Source organism: Anopheles arabiensis, chromosome 2 (assembly GCF_016920715.1).
Source record: "Anopheles arabiensis isolate DONGOLA chromosome 2, AaraD3, whole genome shotgun sequence".
NCBI lineage: Eukaryota > Metazoa > Arthropoda > Insecta > Diptera > Culicidae > Anopheles > Anopheles arabiensis.
In genome coordinates this window covers 64976011-64996975 of record NC_053517.1, presented here as the reverse complement: position 1 = coordinate 64996975, position 20965 = coordinate 64976011, and the positions used below count along the sequence as shown (strand labels likewise).

The 20965-nt window shown below is 42.3% G+C and overlaps 4 protein-coding genes and 1 pseudogene across 7 annotated transcripts; 3 read left to right on the top strand and 2 right to left on the bottom strand.

Moving 5' to 3' along the window:
• Positions 1–982: 982 nt before the first annotated feature.
• On the bottom strand, positions 983–11979 carry LOC120893540 (transmembrane 9 superfamily member 3). The gene is made up of 8 exons (XM_040295494.1): positions 11409–11979; positions 11101–11296; positions 3610–4097; positions 3361–3527; positions 3051–3276; positions 2767–2975; positions 2422–2652; positions 983–2352 (listed from the first exon to the last, which is right to left on the bottom strand). Exons 1-8 carry the CDS (start codon positions 11565–11567, stop codon positions 2208–2210), a joined length of 1821 nt encoding a protein of 606 aa, XP_040151428.1. The 5' UTR covers positions 11568–11979; the 3' UTR covers positions 983–2207.
• Positions 5991–6824, top strand: LOC120893541. The gene is made up of 2 exons (XM_040295495.1): positions 5991–6235; positions 6310–6824. The coding sequence occupies exons 1-2, from the start codon at positions 6139–6141 to the stop codon at positions 6780–6782; spliced, it is 570 nt and encodes a 189-aa protein (XP_040151429.1). The 5' UTR covers positions 5991–6138; the 3' UTR covers positions 6783–6824.
• A 563-nt stretch (positions 11980–12542) lies between the features above and the next one.
• On the top strand, positions 12543–14255 carry LOC120893434 (annotated as a pseudogene).
• A 445-nt stretch (positions 14256–14700) lies between these two features.
• On the bottom strand, positions 14701–19859 carry LOC120898630 (muskelin). 4 transcript variants are annotated; one of them, XM_040304722.1, is made up of 7 exons: positions 19545–19859; positions 18516–18728; positions 18026–18420; positions 17392–17908; positions 16988–17180; positions 16506–16706; positions 14701–16418 (listed from the first exon to the last, which is right to left on the bottom strand). In XM_040304722.1, the coding sequence occupies exons 1-7, from the start codon at positions 19625–19627 to the stop codon at positions 15402–15404; spliced, it is 2619 nt and encodes an 872-aa protein (XP_040160656.1). In that variant the 5' UTR covers positions 19628–19859; the 3' UTR covers positions 14701–15401. The 4 variants fall into 4 exon arrangements, with proteins under 4 accessions (XP_040160656.1, XP_040160657.1, XP_040160658.1 ...); XM_040304723.1 differs by having other exon boundaries at positions 16988–17174; XM_040304724.1 differs by having other exon boundaries at positions 16988–17156; positions 19545–19858.
• Positions 19860–19980: 121 nt separating this feature from the next.
• Positions 19981–20914, top strand: LOC120898633 (CDGSH iron-sulfur domain-containing protein 3, mitochondrial). Its single transcript, XM_040304734.1, has 4 exons — positions 19981–20157; positions 20222–20378; positions 20477–20570; positions 20659–20914. Exons 1-4 carry the CDS (start codon positions 20107–20109, stop codon positions 20783–20785), a joined length of 429 nt encoding a protein of 142 aa, XP_040160668.1. The 5' UTR covers positions 19981–20106; the 3' UTR covers positions 20786–20914.
• Positions 20915–20965: the final 51 nt, after the last annotated feature.

Sequence of the window (20965 nt, the reverse complement as noted above, 5' to 3'; positions counted from 1 at the left end):
TTGATAATCAGAGGTGGTACAGAGTGTGATCAATGCATGCTTCGTGACATTTTTGCGACCAACGCTTGGTCATTCACAATGTCATGACTTTTTTTTACTTTGATCAGTTCACAGTTCGTTGAAACAAAATATTGTCCGCGTTACGATCTCTACTGTGATGATCAGACGTGAAACTCAAACAGTTGTAGCGACCATCACCTGCTTGGTCGACAGAAAATGACAGACAGAAAATGTCGTGACCAAGTGAGTGATCAAGAGTTGGGTGCTAAACAAAATGTAACCAAGCATGTGATTGATCCACCAACTGTTTGAGTCTTACCTCTGATCATCTCAGTTGTGTACGTGTGCTGATTTGAGCTTCGGTTTCAGTCATGAGTGTTGGTGACCGAAACAGTCACAGGCAAGCACTGCCACAGCCAGAAAAATCATGATTATGCTTGCGCCGGCATTAAGCTCTACTTATCAGACAGAGTATGGCGTTGGACACAAGCATTCCCATGTCGTGTTCGGCATGTCATGACGCACGTTCATTGAGTATCAGCAATGAGCATCAAGCAAACTCGGATATGTTCATTGTTTTCGTTGGTGCACATCTCGTGATGCTCAGTACATTTTGCAGCACTGGCCATATGAATAAATAAAGATGCTATACGAACCGAAAACGGGTTTGACATGTCAACCCGTTTAGTATATTGAATATCTGTGAAATATGTTTTTGTTCACCAGTCTTACGTAAAGAAGAACGATCCAGATGGGAATCGATTCCTATCCCGTTTTATGGCTCGCGCTAATATTTAGCGAGCGTGTCGTTATAAATCTTAAAATATTCGAAACCACTGGTGTTGAAAAATATAAAACGAATAAAAGATACAAAAAAATCACATAAATAACTCATATGAATTGGGCATTTGCAATGTTATACTTACAGTTTTCAAACGAAACAATCGTCATTCTTTCACACTTCATTAAATGAGTCGTGTAGTTGATTTACGGAGGATTCCCCTTCTATCGATTTCATGTTCAGTTCTATTTTCAGTAAGCTATATCAATCCTCCTTCAAATTAAAAACAAAAATAGTTTATATACTGCGATACTGGAACGTAGCGAACTCTGTTGCAGGTGGTAGGAGATGGTGTTTTTGTTGTTTCTTTTTATCTAATTCAATATCATCAGCATGCTGTAACTCTGATCTCGCTTGAAATGTCTAACAACATTGCCACGACCCTTCACTATGGATTCCTTTGCACACCTATGTGGAAAAATAATTTACCATAAGTAGTTGAACTACCACGCACGCACGTCACTTGTTTGCTGAATGTTTGCTGACTGATTATTCTGAGTAAGGCAACATAGCATACTTTTACCCTCCAGCACACATATGTTTCAAACAAATGGGATAAAAAAAAACACAAAATAAATCAACCTAACCTGCAAGTTTCGTGCATTTTGCCACTTGTGTTACGAACAAATATTTCATCAAATGTACGTTCATTTTCTCCAATATTTCTACAAAACTGAAGTGCGCTTTGTCCTGTTTTGCAACAACACTTATGAAGTTGCTTGTCTTATGGTACGGTTTTGAAGGTTTAGTACACAGTCCGAATACATCACTGTTTTCTCGTTTATATTCAGTACGCGTGTTTCTCACAAATCGAATCGCTTGCTTTTGAATTCAACAGGGGATATACTTGTTTTATCCTCTGTCTCATTTGATGATACCATTCTTAAACATTCCATTGCTATTCGATAAGTCATATGCGTCCGTTATTTCATTGTTCAAATGCTGCCTTGCATCCTGGCAATTTCTGTTCTAATACCAGGTCAGCTCATAAAAGCTCCGTTCTTTGCAAAATTTTCGTTTGAACTAAACCTCCTTTCATGCGATTAAACCCGATCTGCATATTACACACACACACGCACACATATTTCTTCCAATAGCATTCGATAGTACAACGTGACAGCTAGTATATTAAAGGTAGAACCATAAACTAAAGCAAGGATTACTGAAGGTTATCAAAGGATTAGTTTATAACATCCAACGCATGCGTTATTCCAATCTCTAGCAATTAGAAGAGTGATCAGCAAAACAGTACCATTGCTACTGATCAATACGAATCCAACACTGCTTAGCCAATGCGGGATTGACAAAACCGATCGACCGATGTGCGTGTGTCCATGGGCACGGATGTGAGGAGGGATGGATTTGCTTAATCAATCTTTACATTGGAATATATCTTTCGCACAAAGAGATTTGTACCGAAGTACCCCACTGTCCCGCAGATAATACCCAGCGCTCCAGAGAATAATGCCATGTAGCCGAAATAGAACGCTGTCTGGAATAGTCCATACATTCTGCAAACAAAAGAACATTATTATTATTATTATTCGTTGCAGACCAATGCACATGTTTGGTGAACTTACTTCGTTTTGAAGAAGAAATAGTAGAAAGAATACATGTACACATATATTGACGTGGATGCTGCCGACATGAAGCTGGTCCACTGCCATCGATAGTCTTCGGCATTTAATAGGAAGTATGTGCAGACGATCGTCACGCAAACGGTGACAATGATCAGAATCAAAAACACCAGAAGCATGAAACCGTACACATAATAGATTTTATACGCCCAAAATGATGTGAAGATAAAGTACCTATAAACACGAAATTTAAGTTTAAATACATAGTATAATTTATGCTGTCAAAATGTTCAGATGTAACAAAAGCATTGTAAGTTATACTATCACATGGACAAAGTTCATACTTACATTTCGATAAATATCGACCCGAACGGTAACACTCCTCCGAGCAGAATAATCACAGCTGGCTCCATAAACCATTTCTTTTCGGGTATAGGCCGCGGAACAGCATTAACGCGACACGGGTAATCTGGTTGGCCGTCCAAATTGCGTCCAACAATCGTTCCAATCAGCGTCAATGGTAAGATTACGAATATACAGATACATGTTACAGCAACCTAGAATCAAGATCACGTTAGTCAAATTTAGTTGAATGAATTTGCATTTAATAGCAAATTGAATTTCTACGTTACCATTGTTCCAAAAGGAATTGCTCGCGAGGCATGATAGTAGATTGCGATAAAGTTGATAAAGAAAGCAGTTCCACACACAAGCGCTGGGACGATGAATGCGGACATAAGCATCTGTTTTATCCATTGCTTTCCTCCCATTCGGGCGTACAGCGACCCTCCAAAGTAACCGTTGATTGGGGAAGTTGCCGCATATACAAAAATCGTCGTCGAAAGCATAGAACCACGCCTATTCGTACAAGAACCAAAAGCATTCATATAAAACCAAGTAAATATAACTGTTTCATAGTTGCTCGCGACGACTGTTACTTACTCAGTGTAAAGTTCTCCCAATATTGCAAACGTTATGACACACAACACTACCGATGTCAGTTGATAGCCAGCACCAATTAAGGCAGAAAATAGCATCACGTTCGATGCTGGACGGAATACGTCGCCGTGTATCTGCTTCCATCCGTACTCGTCACCGAGATCGCGCTCCTGTTGTTTATTATTTCGTAAAATCATGCAATTCCCATCCATTAACACACAAATAATGTATAAATAAATTGCTCACACCTACCATATCATCTGCTTCCTCGTCCTTGCTGTAACGCGCGTAATCTTTCCTCAGCGTGCGCATCAAAATCATCGACACCAGCCCGACAAGGAATATTACCATCATAAAACTATTGAATATGCTGAACCAATGGATGCGATGCTGGAAGAAATTCGGGTCCAGATACTTATCGAATCGGTCCTCAAACTTGACCGAGCTTGGTTTCCAGTTCACTTCATACGTAAACTTAATCTTCGCTCCCACTCTGAGCAATTCCTTACGCTCCGGGGTAAGCGTAACGTCCACAATCTGTTTGCCATTGTAGCTGATGTCGAACTTTTTGTGGGTATAGATGTAGTACTTCTTGTCCTCCTCCTTGCCGACCACTCCCCATATTGGCAGATCGTCGATGTACATTTGATACCAGTACTGATTCTTTACAGCATATATGAATGCTTTGTGCTTTTCCTCCGTCAAATCTACCATACAAATCTCCGTTGGGCTGATGTCATCTGTAAATAAAGGGTGAAGTTTTATTATATTTCAAATGTCTTTTGTTTGATTGAGAATACCATAAATATTATAATTATATAGTCATTTAATTCGCAAAACAATGAACACATTATATAAATATATACATACACTAGCTTTTGGGTTTACGGTTAGGTTAGTGTAAATTGAATATAGAACACTTTATAGAACAGTATAATGTTTTGCAACATCATGTTATGCAAATCTGCCACTGATTCTACTTGCCTCGCAATTAGAGCCCCTATTTGCAAGGCAATTTCCGTCACGAAATTGCCATTTTACTGTAATTATTACATTTTTCTTGCTGTTTAATTATTAGACAGCACTCGAAACGGGTTCATCTCTATCGGTAGTCAAACGTCTACAAAAGCAACATGTTGGCTAAGAAAGTAATAAATATACAGACAGTCACTGGTGGTATACACCCGTAGCGTTTCCGTAAAACTTGAAAAGGAAAACATGAATTATTATCGTAATATCGTTTTCACTGTTTATCTTATTCTAGCATTTGTGCAACAGATAAAAGCTCAAGAAGGTAGATAACAAAACAAAAAATCCCCGATGATCTCTAGGTGAAGCAAATGACTCTTCACTTGCGCATTATATCTCTTCAGCAACTGCACCCGGAAATCATACCACCACAATACAGTGCCATGTTTGCTGGAGCCTCGAAAGTGCAGCCCAATGTCAACACAGTTCCAAATCCGAACCTTGCAACCCTCACCAACTAGAGGCTACGGGGAAAAAAATGCGTTTAATTCACCCCCATACACTGGAACAAGGCTCAACGAACGAACGCCTGCAGTTGGAGCAGTATCGCTGCTTTACATTGTCAGCATCTGCGGGAAAAGGTGAAGCAAAGAAAGTGTTCTACGCCAAAGGATGCACAATGGCTGCGAATGATCCCTGCAGCAATTGGGCGAAGGAGAAGAGTGCTTCCTGTTCAGTCTGCAAGGGGAACAACTGCAACGCTCCGATGCCGGTAGATATTAGTCACGTGGCGATCAAAGCGAGCAAGAAAAATTGCACAGCTTCAAATAACAGCACTGCTGCAGAGATTAGTCGTTTTTACTGGATCATTGGCATGGCTATAGTTAGCAGTCGGTACAGTTCCATTTTTAATTAGTGATCGCATCTAATAGAGGTTGCAGAACGTTCAAATGTTTAAAACTAAACTAACTTAGCTAAACAATTATAGTAATTTTCGCAATATTGCGTTTCAATTAACGAGAATAGCTTTTGAAACATCAGCTTTGATAAATAATTGGCTAATACTATAATTAAACTTAAGGGTGTGTATAATGACAACCAAAAGAACGACCTTATCCTCAATCATTTAGCTTGCAGAATAAAACACCGATGTGCAATGGTCGAAACATGTATCTTCACCTTATCAAGCACTTGAAATTGTTGCAGACTACACGTGTGCTAACAAACTCCGTATGTACAATGTAGGCTCTACAGGTGCGCTTTCATGTTCATCATCGATTAACTTTAAAACGTTGCTTCATTTCAACACATTTTAGCACACTGCAAAATCCAGCAATCAGCTGTACTTGCCAAAGTATCCAAACACCACGCCGACCACCGATCAAGTGCTTACATTTGTATGTCGGACGTTCCCTCCCCGGCCGATTTGTTCTGAATAATAAACAAACAAATATAATCAGTGCATGAACCCATGAAAGAAATATACCGAGTTTTAGCGGGATGGTTCTACACTCTCGACACACACTACTATTGCAGCAAATGTGTGCTAGGTACTGTTTATGAGTCACGAGGCAAATTTAACTAACAGTCTCCGAGAGCGAAGAAGAACAGATTCAAACACAGTGCCATGTGGGCAGTGTAGTGGGAAGTGTGGTGCATAAGCGCGAATGATAAGCGTTCACGTTTGCCTAGACGGCAAAGATATAAATACTGCTACTGCAGCAGACCGACGGTTGCAGTTGCATTTACAAAGTAGCATCGTTCAGTGCGTTTTGCTCGAGTGATATTTGAATTGAAAAGCATTTGTAGGGAATGTTTTTACTTTCAAAGATATTGAAAATGCTGTGCTCAAGATCATCTACATTGTACGCAGTGTTTGCGTTTATTTTCGTATCGGTGTTGCATGACGGTACGTGTGATTAAAATTGTGCATTCTTTCAAAGCGTTTTACTTACTTTACTGTTTACGTTTTTTGACACCTAGCCATGGCATTGCAATGTCGCAACTGTCTAAGCTCAAAAAGCTTCGCAGAGTGTGAAAAGATGGGAGAAGTAGTCGTATGTAATTCCACGATTGTTAATCAAAACCACCAAGCCTTCCTGCCAGATAATCCGACTTTGCCACAAGGCAATTGGACTGAATTTAAATGCTACCAATTGCAAGTCGCTCGGTTGCACCAAAACAACACTGACAGCGGATTGCGCGGATACGCTCGGGGATGTACTTTTCTGCACGTAAACTTTTGCAACGGTTGGACCAGCACCCTAAACCTTACCAGCTGCTCAACGTGCACGTCGGACAACTGTGAGCAACACCTTCCTACGGTAGCACCCGAGCTCACAACAACAACTACTACGAAAAAACCATCTTCTAGTGGAGCAAATGTATTAACGTGGCGAAACCTCTCCAGTTTAGGCTGTCTGAGCGCCGCGGTTCTTCTTCTAGCAGCACGATAACTTTAATAAACATATAAATAGCAAACAAGGGTAAACTAGTAACCATCATCTATCTTAGAGGGATTGCATTACAGCAATTATCCGCAGTACGCGATACTCGATATACACGAATTTGCAGTACGCGATTCCTCTAAATTTGACAGCACGATGTGTGTTTTGAAAATATTTTAATAATTTGAAATATTGTATGTTCTTTTTGAATATCAATCATCTTCAAAACCCGTGTTGCATCGACTTTGTGAAGATGCCTGTTTTACAATAAAAATATTTAATTCAAAACTCTGTTTCGATATTGTTCGACCCTTGAACCAGTAGTATAAACTATTTTTCGATAGGAATCCCCGAAAGGAATACGCGAAAACTCGAGATCAGTGCTGCAAAATGTCCTGAGCATCACGAGATGTTCGCCAACAAAAACAATGAACATATCCGAGGTAGCTTGATGCTCATTGTTGATACTCAATGAACGCGCGTCATGACATGCCGAACACGACATTAGAATGCTTGTGTCCAACTCCATACTCTGTCTGATAAGTAGAGCTTAATGCCGGCGCAAGCATAATCATGATTTTTTCTGTTTCAGTCACCAACACTCATGACTGAAACCGAAGCTCAAATCAGCTCACGTACACAACTGAGATGATCAGATGTGAGACTCAAACAGTTGGTGGATCAATCACATGCTTGGTGACATTTTGTTTAGCACATTTTGTTTAGTTTCTTGGAATATACATGGCGGCTGTTCCCAATCAACAAAATGAGCATGCCCCGCATTTCCCGCTATGTCTGCTTTGATGGTCTGTCAAGTCAAACCGTGCAAGAAACCATACTCATTTTGTTTCTTGGAACCACTCGCACGCACCGCATATCTCCCATGACTATCGCGATGATCACCGGCTGAAAATGTCGCGACCAAGTGACTGACCAAGAGTTGGTTGCGTACAATGTCACCAAGCAGATGATGGTCGCAACAACTGTTTGAGTTTCACATCTTATCATCACAGTAGAGTTCGTCACGGTGTTATGGTTTTGTTTCAGTCGGAATTTATCATGACTATTTCAGTGACTTTTTGCAGAACTGATCACAGTAAAAAAAAGTCATGACATTGTGAATGACCTAGCGTTGATCGCAAAAATGTCATGAAGCATTCATTGATCACACCAATCGTTATGAGTATCACCTCTGATTATCACAATTAAGTAAGTGACGCTGATATGGATTTTGTTTCTGTCAGATTTTTTATGACATTGGCATTTTGCAGCACTGCTCGAGATACGCGATTGTGCTCGGTCCCGTACGATAGTGTATATCGGTTAATGACTGTATAACAGTTTATGAAGGTAAGAGTCGATCAATCCCCAACGTTCGCAGACGCAGAGTCAGTTTTAAACGCATTCTACTTTATACTAACGACCGTATAACGGATAGTTTAATGCTTACAACTATTAATGGGGGCCTTCACGATTCTAGTTAGTTTTTTGTATGGAGTTTGACAGTTGGAGGCTGAAATCATATAAACACTCCATACAAAACCACACAAAAAACTAGCCTGCAATTTTCAGTCTAGATTATTCTAGCCACAAAGCTAGAATTAGATTCGAGTACCTGCTCGAAAACACGGTGTTGTTTACATTTACCCCAAGGTGCATTAAAGAGATCTGGTGATGGAATTCAGAATCAAAATGCATGTAGTCCAGGTGGTCTCATAGCATGTTTTATAACCAAATTTGAATATCACTTTTTGACAGGATGGGTGAAAACTTTTGTTCAAACAAGCTTTCTGAAGGTATGACGAATACACAAAACACTCTTAAAATCTTCATTCAGGAGCAGAAGCGATAAAAATCAGTCTTCTAAATTCATACACCTTGGGATAAGCCCACCTGTATATTACACCCACTTAGATAGCTGCTCGAAAACTGATATACAATGTAAAAAAGCTGACAGGTTGAAATTTCAGCCTACGAGCTTAAAACGGAAAGGCCCCCAATATCTGCATCTTTACAAATACATTAGCAGATCGTTTTGATCGAATGAATGAAACCTATGGCCAACATGTAATGACCAAAATGATCAATCAATTAATGGCATTCCTTTGTACATCTTGGATTGAATATACTACACCGGATATAATAATTCAATTTTCATTATCAATGAGGTCCACCGACCTAGTCAGTCTACATAAAAATAATTAATAATGTATCCGTACCCTCATTCTGGCCATATGTGATATTTGTTCCACAAATTGCATTATGTGAGCAATTATATTTTATTCTTAAAACATGATTCGAATGTAAACGTTGTTATTCACCGCATGCAACATGTTGTTCTACATCGATCTGACATTTCATTTCCATCACAATAATTTTTAATTTCTACAGCATGATTTTCAACACGACTCAAGCTGGATTGAGCTTGAGCTTGTCAAATTTAGAAAATAGCGTATAGCGATATCGCGTACGTATATCGATATAGCGTATATCGGGGAATACCTGTATAGATAATATTACATAATATCGAATGTTTAGATTCCATATTGAACCATAAGTAAAAAATGAAAACTTCTATAAAACATGTACTCTCTATTCGTATGGATATTTTAGGGGTAAACATTGGCAAACCAGATATCGCCGAGTGATGGGCGTTTTGGAGCGCACCAACGGCTTCGGAACCGGCGCCGCACCTACGGCACTGCTTCAACGGCTCCGGAGCCGGCAGCGAATCAACGGCATCGGACCAACGGGTCCGGACCAACGGCTTCGGACTAACGGTTGTTCAAAACTAATTTTTTTTTTTTTTGTGAATTATTTAAAACAAGACTTACTCGGCTATTTACGGATTTTTTCGATTTAACCTCATTGAAAAGGTTTTTGTTTTTGGCCTGCTGTGTTAAAATCAGCCGAAACTCCTGCAAACAGTTACGATTTTGTTCATAATTTGTGAAACATGGAATACATATTAAGCCACATGTTGTGCGGCATATTCTTCTAGAAAATATCTGTAAAACCACCCGTCTCCGGAGGGTGTGAAGCCGACTCCGGAGCCTCCGGTGGGTGCGGAGCTGGCTTCGGAGCCGTTCGTGGTGAGCCGACTTCAAAATTGTCCAGAGCCGGTCGGAGTCGACTACGGCCTCGGAGCCGTTTTGTCCATCACTACTGTATACACAGTGGCTTAGTAGTGAAGTGATATGATTTATAACATATCCTGTTATTTACTCATGCCGTCCTTTTTGAGAAAATTGTGTTTGACAGTAATTTAAAAACAAAATCCATTCCAATCAAAGTATTTAGCAGCATTAAATGAAATAATTTTGATAACAAATCGCACGCACACCTTATTGGAACACCAGAAACACACATATGGGGAGTACGGTCCATACAAGAGTTGAGCACATGAAGGACATATTGCTAGATCGTACGACCTGACATGGGTACCACGGAAACCAGGCCGACCGTCGACCAAAACTAAGAAACACGTAAGAAACAAGTACCTGTTATAGGAGAATTCGTTAATAAGCAGTTTTTTTCTTAATGTTTCGAAACATTGTACTGATATAGCATATAAATTGTAAAACGCGAAATACCCTGTTGACTTTATGTTAGAATGCAATTAAATAATTAATTTTATGGTCAAAACCATCAACTTGAATCAAAGTTCACATACATTCGGTATGTATTGGTTCAAAATATTATGGTGTTTTAAGCTTTTACGAAAATGTGATAGGTAAAGTAGAGCAATTATTCCACTTGAAAATCTTTATCGAGGCCCAGACAGATTGTGTATTGAATGGTATCTAAGTTTTTAGTTTAACTTGCCAAATGATTGAAACGTTTAACGTTTAATCTGTTAAAACGTGAGCCACTAAAACTATGGCGGTACATCAAAATAATTAAATAAACTCGATTTTGATGTACCTGAATGAAGAACCGAGTGACAACATCTCACAGGTTCTAACAGTATGGGACGCCTGGAAATACTGATTTTTATTTTTCGTGTTGCCAGCGATAGCTTATAAAAAGCTGTTGCAACAGTACAGTACATGACACTAAATTATACTACAAAAAATATAGTTTTGTAGAAGATAATTCCAGAATGTAAATGGTAGTTGATCCAGAAGGTAAATGGTAATTGATTGAGATAATGATTAAAAACAAAACCCCAAAAATAACCAAACCGCGATTCTACTCGTCTATCCTATTGAATGCGCATTTGTAAGCTGCAAGGGCATTCCACATGGGATAAAAACCGGGACGCGTTTAGCCGAATGAATAAATATTACATGTAGCGGTATGTGGACCAATGAGAATGTGCACCTACCTTTGAAATCGATGTCATAGCCACTGAATTCCAACTCAACTCCCTGGAGAGCCTCACTCATAGTTTCGTGGTAATGATTGATCGATTGTTTGGCACCGACACAGAATGGTAGCGAAAAGTACGCGTACGTCTCCTGCCGATTATGGTACGGTCCGACGGTGTTCATCCATAGTACAACCTCCTCATGGTCTTCATACTAAAATAAAAGACACAAGCGATCGGTGTTAAATGATAAGCTTTCCGTGGCAAAACCACAGCGAAGCGGATCGAAGGGACAAAATAATCATGATAATTAGTCCCATCCTTACCATATGATTGTGCTCATCTGCTCCGACATTGGTGACAATCAGCGAGACGGTAACCGCCACGACGCACCACCACCACCACCTCCCCAACGTTGAATAGGACGACCTCATCTTGGCACTGTTCGTGCGATCTATTTTACTACCGAACGGCTCACACCACATCCAACTATCTGACCAGATTGTGATCTACCGCATAAGCTAGCTATTGCCGAATGTGCCGGAACATCCACGACGGAAAGTTTTGTTTTGGTAGCATCAGTAGGCCTAGCGCAACGGGGAATGCAGCTCACTGACACATCGCATCCGTCCGATTCGGCGATGGGAGCGATTTGGATTCCGGCAACACTAATCTAATTGATAGTCACAAATACCGCTAGCTCCTTAACTGTACTTTTTTCCGTTTCCCGAAAAAAGGGACACACGTACAGGGGTGTGAAAAATGGTATTATTTACTTTTCTTGCTGAATATACCCCTCGGAAGTTCGCTAGCACCCGTCGCAAAACATCGGGGCGAAAAACACGTACACAGAAACCGATTTGCGAGCAGATGCGTAGACGAATCGTACCGATTTGACATTTCCATTTATTTTGACAGCTATTTCTCGGCCAAGGTAAATAGAGCTAAGATGCAGTATATGGCGCCGTGCACACAAGCTAGTGAAATGCAAAAGACTCAATTAACCTTCGTTTCTATGACCAAAAATACACCCTTATCTTTATGACCACCTATCGCTACTGCGGGCGTGCGTGCGGAAAAATCAAAATTGTTTGATTCTGACACATGCGGTATCAAACTGTCACCCGCTGCGGGTGTCAAATTCCATACACTTTCAGAAAATGCACGCACGCCCGCATCAGCGATTTAAAATTAAGCCTCCCATCTATGTAGACACCCGAACTCTGACAGCCCAAGCGCCACAGATTAAGCTTAAACGACTGAAAAAACAAATATCCATAGAAAAAAATGAAAGCTCCATAGCTTCACTGGTTTGCTCAATAGATGGCATATTATAACTCACCATTATATTGCTGTCCTTTTCTTGCAATGTGTTTCGACAAGCTTCATCTTATCATGACCTATATAGCCTTCTAACTTTCTGAGCAAAAATCTATATGAATGGTCGTGTGGTCAGATTCATGGGTATCAACAATTTTTTTCAATTATTGACTCTTATTGAAATCTCACTTGTTTCTTGTTTCAATGCGCAACCATATAACAGTATGGTAGGAAGGAGAAAGCTCTCAAAGCGAGGAAAGCTCCACTGGTTGGGCCACCAACTCGCCACCAGCTTTTTGGCTATTTTTAGACTGCATCAGTCGTCCACCGTCTGTTAAACGAAGTCTTTCTATATACCGTTTAGGTAGAGAGCTTGAGTCGTTTAGCGCCCGTTTATTGGTCCTTTAGTGGATTTGTTTCACTTTGGAGGTCTCTCTTCACCTGAACCAGCCATCGAGTTCGACAGCGATCCCTAGTTCGGCATAAGGCGCAGTGGAGCACGAACACCTTTTAACTGTTTAATTTTTTTTATAAAAAAAAACATGAAATTAATAGTTTGGCGTTTCCATAACACTGTTGTACACAAGAGTTATATGTGTATACAATTTGCTTGATTGAACAATTTGCCCATCCACGACAATTAAATCAGGCGTTCAACAAAAATGCTGCTTGGGTTGAGATAAACAGGCGTTACGCGTAACGCTAACGTAACGTAAAGGGCTGAGCGACTGTGCAGCTGTCAACGGGACAACGAAAAAAGGCAAACAAATCGGGCTCGTATTCTAAACAGTGCGGTCGGCACGGTTGTGCATGGTTTAGAAGCAGAATTCGGAACTCCACCCGGTTCGGCGGCACCATGTCTCGGCTAATAAACTGGCAAACACGCTGCGGACGCTCGAAAGCTACCTTTACGGTGGCATTGGATTTCCGCCAGGTATGCGCATCACCCCGTTTCACACGCCCGTCCTTTAAGTAACCCCAACCGCCGGGTTGTTTTCTTCCCGTTTGCAGGCGCCCTAGCACTAGCGCACGTTCATGACGGCTCACCACAGCCAGCCGCACCACGGGCAGCACCGTTCTCGCTGCGCGACCTGCTCGGCGATGGCATGCTGTGAGCGGTGCCGAAGCATCGCCGCACGGTCGAGAAGCGCCTCAAGCGCAAGTACGGTCCGTCCGAGTACAAGCTGAAAATACTGACGCCAAAGGTACACCTGCGGACGTGCACGACCTGCGGCAGCGACCAGGAAGTGGGCGTCCTGTACCGTAAGTGGAACCATTCTTCATTTCCATTTAATTCCATTTGCAAGCTAACCGGCCCTCCTCTAACGTTTCCTTCACACAGCGTTTCCATCTCGAGCAGATACTCGTCAATGATTTCGTGCCGCTGGCTTAGCTTTTGCTGCATCTGTTCGAGGCTCGCGTCCAGTGCGGAACGCTGGTCGAACAGCGTGCGGGATTCGATCCCTGCCGGCAAACGCTGCTACTGCTCGCCCAGCAGGCGCTGCAAATCCAGCGCCTCCTGCCTCAGCTCGGCTATTTTGGCCACGAAGCGCTCGCGGCGCTGGCTGCTCTCCTGGTACACCTCCTCGAAAAACGTCGTCATGCGGTCCGGCAGCTGCTTGGCATAGGCCAAACACAGGTTGGTGTCGAACATTTCGTCCCACCGATCGCCGATGTTTAGCTTTGCCTTGTTTCTTAAGCGCGGGTTTCAACACCCATATCATTACAAAATTAACGACTAGCCGAAACCAAAATCTTTTATTGTATGAATTACCTACCCGGGTAGGTGGTTATAGAAGTAAGGGGTAAAAGTTTATTTTATTTAATAAAGCGCATTTAAAAAAATTGAAAAATTCTGAATTTTTTACCACTTATTTAAAACATGTTTCTCTAGGCATTCTAATTTTTTTGGATCGATTCAATAATCCAATAAAAAGTTATCATAAAAAGAATAAGCAAAACAGCAAACCCGGGTAGGTGGTTATAGAAATGAAGGTTAAAAGAACGCTCATTTGTGTGTGGAATTCATATGGAGCGATATACAAAAAAAACTATTTTTTCTGCTATTTCTTGCTAAAATAGTGCATCTATTTATTCACAAATTTATGTTGCTACATCTCAACAATGTTCCTGTTTCTTTAAATTTTACTGCGACATCAACATCAGGATCAAAACTGTTAGCAAATGAGCTAGGTCGCTGCAAGTAAACATATAAATTATATTTCTTCTTCTTTTTTACCTTGTTCGCTACAATAATGGACGGAGCATAAGAACAAAGCGAAACATATTCACGACGAATTACATTCTTTGGTACTTCGAGTCAATTTTATTATACAAAATCAGAAATTGGATGGTTTACAAAAACAAACATAACATTTCACAAGTGCGTCACAATATTAAATTTTAATTTCGAGACAAACTCAATAAAATATGGAACAATACCGCACAAAACACGAACATACCACATCTATTCACTTTCGAGAACTGAGCGAAGAGCTGGAAAACGTATTCATCAGTGTAACCCAAAATAGTATGTAAGCGCGCAAAGTTGCAAATAAAGTTAATGGCGTGCGAGAGCTGAATGCTTCGAAGACCTCTACAACGATCCTTTTCCGTCAAAACGCTCAATCTGCTGATCGGTCTCTATTACTAAGGATGTAAATCGAATCGTGAAAGCACTGTACTGAGTGTCATATTTCACACCTCACACATGAAGCTATGCTTTTTGTTCGTCGTGTTTGTTTTTTTTTCCATTTACCCGCAGGACTGCAATTGTATCACATTATGATCGACAATAGAACGTTTCAAGAGGGAAGAATGGGGCACGCAGACATACTGGCAGTGTCCTCCCGAAATATCATAAAATCTGCTCCGTGTTGTGTGTGTGTGTGTTTTTTTTCTGCTGCCGCCATCATCATCGCTTACTCAGTTTCCTGCGCATCCTGCTCAATAGAAAACATGCGCGGCCATCCGATGCTAAAATACTGCAGGGTGTTTTACTACAGTAGCACAAAATCGCTAATGTTTTTCTTCGGCTGGCACAGTGCCTCTGGCATCAGGTCAACCAGCTTGTTAAACAACAAACATCGGCGTATCTTCATCTCGAACTGTTGATCGATAGCTCGATTGCGCGCCATTCCACCGCTCGAACGGGATGTCGAGGGTGTGGGTGCATTGGCTTCTATCGCAGCCCGCCCACCGTCGCCATCCTTTGCGGCATTCGGCTTTTGGGGAACGGTTGAGTTCGCTGCCGAACTATTTCCCTCTAGCTTCTCAGGCGGCTGTTGTGTTGCAGCACCTTGCTGCGGTTGATTTTGCGAGCAATCGCTACTGCTCATCGAGCTAATGCTGGATGTGTCGGCTTCTTCGACACTTTTCGGTGATTCAACGCGCATCACTTTGGCCAAGTTTTCCTCCTCCTTGTGACCGTCATCATCGGCCCGTTGTTGTTTATGCTTGTTACCGCCAACGGGAGCACTTGCGGAAGCGGTTGAAGCGAGCGGACAGGTCAGCAGGCTCGTCGGTTCGGTTTCGCCGTCCACCGTATCGGACTTGAACAGCAACGAGGCCAGCTTGTGAAATTCTTTCAACTGAACGGGATCACTGTGATCGATGATGTCGTACAGCTTCGTTTGCAGGTACAGTATTGCCGACAGGGGATCGTTTTTAGTGATCTCTTCGTACTCTTGCTTCCTTAGCAGGTATTTACAGTAGCGCAGTATGTTGCCCCGGTTCGGTTTCTCGAGCCGCAGCACCCAAAAATCGTCCAACCGAACGTTCGAGTTCGTTCCAGGATTGCCACCGAACAGGAAATGCACTTGGTTGGTGGTGTCGTACACGATCTGGTGCGCATACCGCGGGCATGGCTCATGGCAGGTGTTTTGACTCTTCTGGTAACAATTTTCCCCATTCGAATGCTCACTCTTATACACGCAGCACCATTCTTTCTTCGACAGCGAGAACAACCAGAAGGAATTGATGTTCAAATCACGCCGCTCCTTCTCCTTGCTTAGACTCTACAAGTGGAAAGGATGCACACAAGAGAAACTCTCCGATAAGCTTATCATATTCACCAACAGATATTAGATGGCATTTAAATTTACCGTTAAAACGTATATCTCGTCCTTTTCACAATCAATCGTTGCTCGTTGCGTGAATCCCGATTGCGGAACATTTTTCGTGTCGGTATTATTGTTCTCCGGGGTCATGTTCGAGAGCTCGTTCGTGTTCACGTCGTAGATCAGAAAGTCCGTCATGTAGTCCTTGCCTCGCTGACCACCAAAGATGTACAGCTTACGATGTTTCTATTAAAAAGATGCAAAGAAAAACACTTCAATATGGTTTATCGTTATTTATCCTCTACCTCTTTCGATAGATTTTGATCAGCGGCCAAACATATTTTTAGAGACCGGTCCATTACGATATTCTACCGATATGCTTGAATTATTTGGCACAGAAACCAGGGATAGGTTTCCCGTTGTTTCCGATCTAAAATATGCTAAATCTGTGTTTATTTTTCTTTTCAAAAACAACAACTCTAGGACACGTTTACCAGTTTAAGCCCAAAACCTGCTCTTATACTTACATGATGGAACAGCATTGAATGAGTTACTCTAGACCGAATGCTCTGGACGTAGGGGCTGGACGCGGTCGGGTGTTCACAGTCGACGAGTATGTGCGCCCAGGTGTTGGTACTAATGTGGTAAGAAAACAGCCCCGAATACCGATACTGACCAGTCGTTTCCTCCTCGTTTCTAAACGACAAAGAAACTCTGTAACTTGTACGTAAATGTACATGCAACGGAAATGATGCAAGCAAAAACGAAAATAAAATAAAACACAATTTAACTACGATGGATACAAACAATAAGTTCCGCGATAGCAAATAGCGCCATGCGATATGAAGAAGTAGCGTGCTTGTTGCGTGCAAATGGTATGTAAACTACATTTAAATAAAGCAATCAAATAGAGCAGTCAATACAAACATACTTCGGCTCGAGGATGCGGCCCCCAAATACGTAGATCGTCTGCTTGTCCACATCGATGCACATCTGATGATCGAACACAAGCTGCGGGCCGCCGACCTGGCTGGTGTCGTTACAGATCAGGAACCACGTTTTGGTGATGGTGTTGTACAGGTAGAAATCGCTGTTAATGTTCTCTTCCGTACGTGATGCACTGTCAAGGTAGCGGCCGAGCATGAAAATTTGCGAATTCCGTGTATCGTACACCATCTTGTGGCACGCTCGGGGCGTCGGTCCGTCCAATAGCTCGGAGCGCTCGTGGATCAACGTCCACCGGTTAGTCTTCACATCGTACGACCAGAGATCGCTCAGATCCTCGTTCCCATCCCATCCACCGTAAAGATATATTGTGCTAGTCATTGGATCGATGATCAACTGATGGCCACCGCGACGCCCTGGCCGGGGTTCGTTCTCCGGCGTCAGCTGCAAACTCCACTGGGGCTTGTACTCTTGTCTCTCGAGGTAGTTATCCATTAGGCCGTCTGGGGGTGGTGGAGGGCCGGAAAAGGAAAGTAGGGAAAAAACGAGAAAAGATAATTATCTGATAAGAGTGCGATTGCTTCCGGGACAACCTACAACTTCGACCCAGAACGACTTACTTTCAATAAAACCAACCAGCATCTCTTCAGTCTTCTTAAAATCCCCTCTATTTACAAGCGTTTCGTGCAGCTCCGTCATCTTTTCGTCCTCCAGCTTAACGCCCGTCTCCTCTTGCAGTGCGCTGAACGAGTTTACATATCCCTGCTGCCGACAGTGCTTCAAAAAGAGTCGAACGATCTCCACCTCTCGCAGCATGTTGTACTTTCGCAAGTTTGACAAAATGAACATAGAATCCTCGATGCCCAGCAGCTCGACGTACCAGATGCAAAAGTTGAAGCTTGGACCCCATGACAGTAGCGGAACGATCTGAATGAACTTGATCGGCAACAGCTCGCCGGAATTTGTGCGATGCTTTAAGTTGAACGTTTCCGGCACTGAATCGTTTCTTAAACCGCTGAGATAGGACGAATAATGTAAAGGGGACCGAAAATTGCAAAGGGATGAGTACATTTCTTAAATCATTTCCCCCACTGCTGATCTTTGTTTTACCCTTCGAATAGCAACACCATTCGCTCCTCTTCCAGTCCACCAAGGATTTTGAATTTGCGCAGATTGCAGACATGCGTTTTCTCGTACTTTCCAAACTTAATCTTCGTCACGATCGCGGGCCGTTCCAGCTTCAAGACCAAATATTGGGGCGGTGTGTTGGTGTTCGATGACCAGCGTGACGTTTGGTTCGATGGGTTGTCCTCTCGAATGTTTCTACAATAGTAAATTTGGGATAGAAATGTTTAACAACACATACTTTTACGATAGCCGTTTGTTTGTTCAATGCCCAGCTTCTACCCACATGAAGTTGTACGAGTTCTTTCAGGACTAGTATTGAAGAGGTTCTAGATACCACCTTGCTCTCTAAATCACCGAAAGTGAAACAATTGTTTATCATCAAACTACCCAAAATATTCAACTCCGGCGATGACGCAGGTTTTGCTAGCGTACGACGCCCGGCACGAGGGACCCCGATTGATAAATAAATAAATATGCATAACAATGAGCAAACCATTACGAAATTGGCCAAACGGGCGGTCAACGGCGATGGCAACGACAGCTTCTATTCGCGCTATTTTTACACCCTTCGTCAATGAACCTGTTCGTTTCAATGCAAATGCACTGCGGTTCACCTTCAAGCTGCCCCTCCTCTCCCGCTGCACCTGGCGCATAACACTTTTCAAGCACAACAAACTCATACCCTCACCAATACACCCAAGCGCTCCCAGCACTTAATCGCCATCAAAAAATGATGCGCCATCGCCCGAAAGCACAGGCAATCCAAGCATGCGATTATTTTGCGCGTAGCGTAAAGAACTGCACCATGCCAACAAGTACCAAAATTTGCGATAACCCAAGAATGATTGTTTTCTTCTACTTCTTCCACCTTGCGATGCTGTCGCGTAGGCCCCGTCTGCTTTTGCAGCAGGGAGAGCTACCGGCGCCATTCCCTGCCATGTGGTAGTAGCGTTCTTGATCAAGCATACACGAGCGATTGTACTATCTTTAAATTACTGCTACCGTACTTACTCCGGCAAATACGACGACGAATAGCTCGAGTATTTGTAAATATCGTAGTCTAGCTTTTTTATGTCCGAAATTGTTCCAGCCATTTCTCTGCTCTGCTGACACTGCTGACTCAATGGATGGTGGTTTTAAGGGTGCGTTCCCGTGTCAATTACTTTCAATCGCGGTTTGTTTCACTTTGTACACTTAATCTGTTTAGTAAGAATTGTATTGTTGCAAGCGAGACCAATCTTGGCGGCACGCAATTGTCGAAAAGATGGAAATTTTGCCAAACGAAACTACACCTTGCGCTACGTGATTACCTCCTCCGAACACAGTACACCAACACAACTCCAACAGTTGCTGTACCGCACACGGTTGACAGATGGTGTGGCAGTTTTGCATTGATATTGGTGACACCACTGTCGGCATCGACTGTCAGTTGCGTTTCTTCCGCACCGGGGGTCCAATGTTTTGATGCCAGTGGATCGGTGTCTTATTTTTGCAAATATCACACTCACGCTCCGTCGTTAACTTTCTACCGCATTTCTGTCTCACGTTTTTGTGAAACACACCACTGTTTGCGATGAACAAAGTCGTCAACGTATTCCTTGGCCAAATACCTTGCTATACAGTGGTAAGTACGATTGAGATGTACGCGATGGACACTGGTGGTAAAGTTTGCACCTCTCACCTTTCAGAGGACTTCTCAGCTATGTGTGGGCCGTTTCTACGGCACTGCCGGCAATGACCCCAAGATTCCAAAAAATGTGATCGAGCATCTGAACACAGCCCAAGAGCAGCAAACGAATGGAGTTGTATACGACAAGAAACCGTTCCGGATGGAGCTGGAAGAGGGTAACGGAACTGGTCCATAAGTGACGTCTATTACCTAACCTCGTCTCGTTGCAAGGGAAATTTTTAATTTTTTGTTACTTTTTCTTATCATATAAAAGGAAAGCGTTATTCCTGGTGCCTATGTGGGCGCTCCAAAGGTCAACCGCTATGCGATGGAACGCATAAGCTAGTGCAATATAAAATCACGCAGCGGTACGTTGTTCACTTTGCAGCGGGATGGTGTGATGGGGATGATACCATGTGCTCGTATAATACTCATCGCTACTTTACACTATTTCAGCCCCATTCGGTTTCAGGTGGAAAAATCCGGCACATATTGGCTGTGCAATTGCAAGCAGACGAAAAATCGACCATTCTGTGATGGAACGCACAAATGTGAAGAGGTTCAGAAAACCGCTGGAAAATAGTTTCAGCATATCAAGCTAGAACCAACGAACAACAGTTCTTGTTACTCTACATTATTGCTGGCATTCTGTATCGTAGTTTGGCAAACAGAATAAAACATAGCTGTGTACAATACAACAAAATAATCTCGATATCATCCTGCGAAAATTTATTTTTCGTCATTATGTGCTGATTTGTCATCA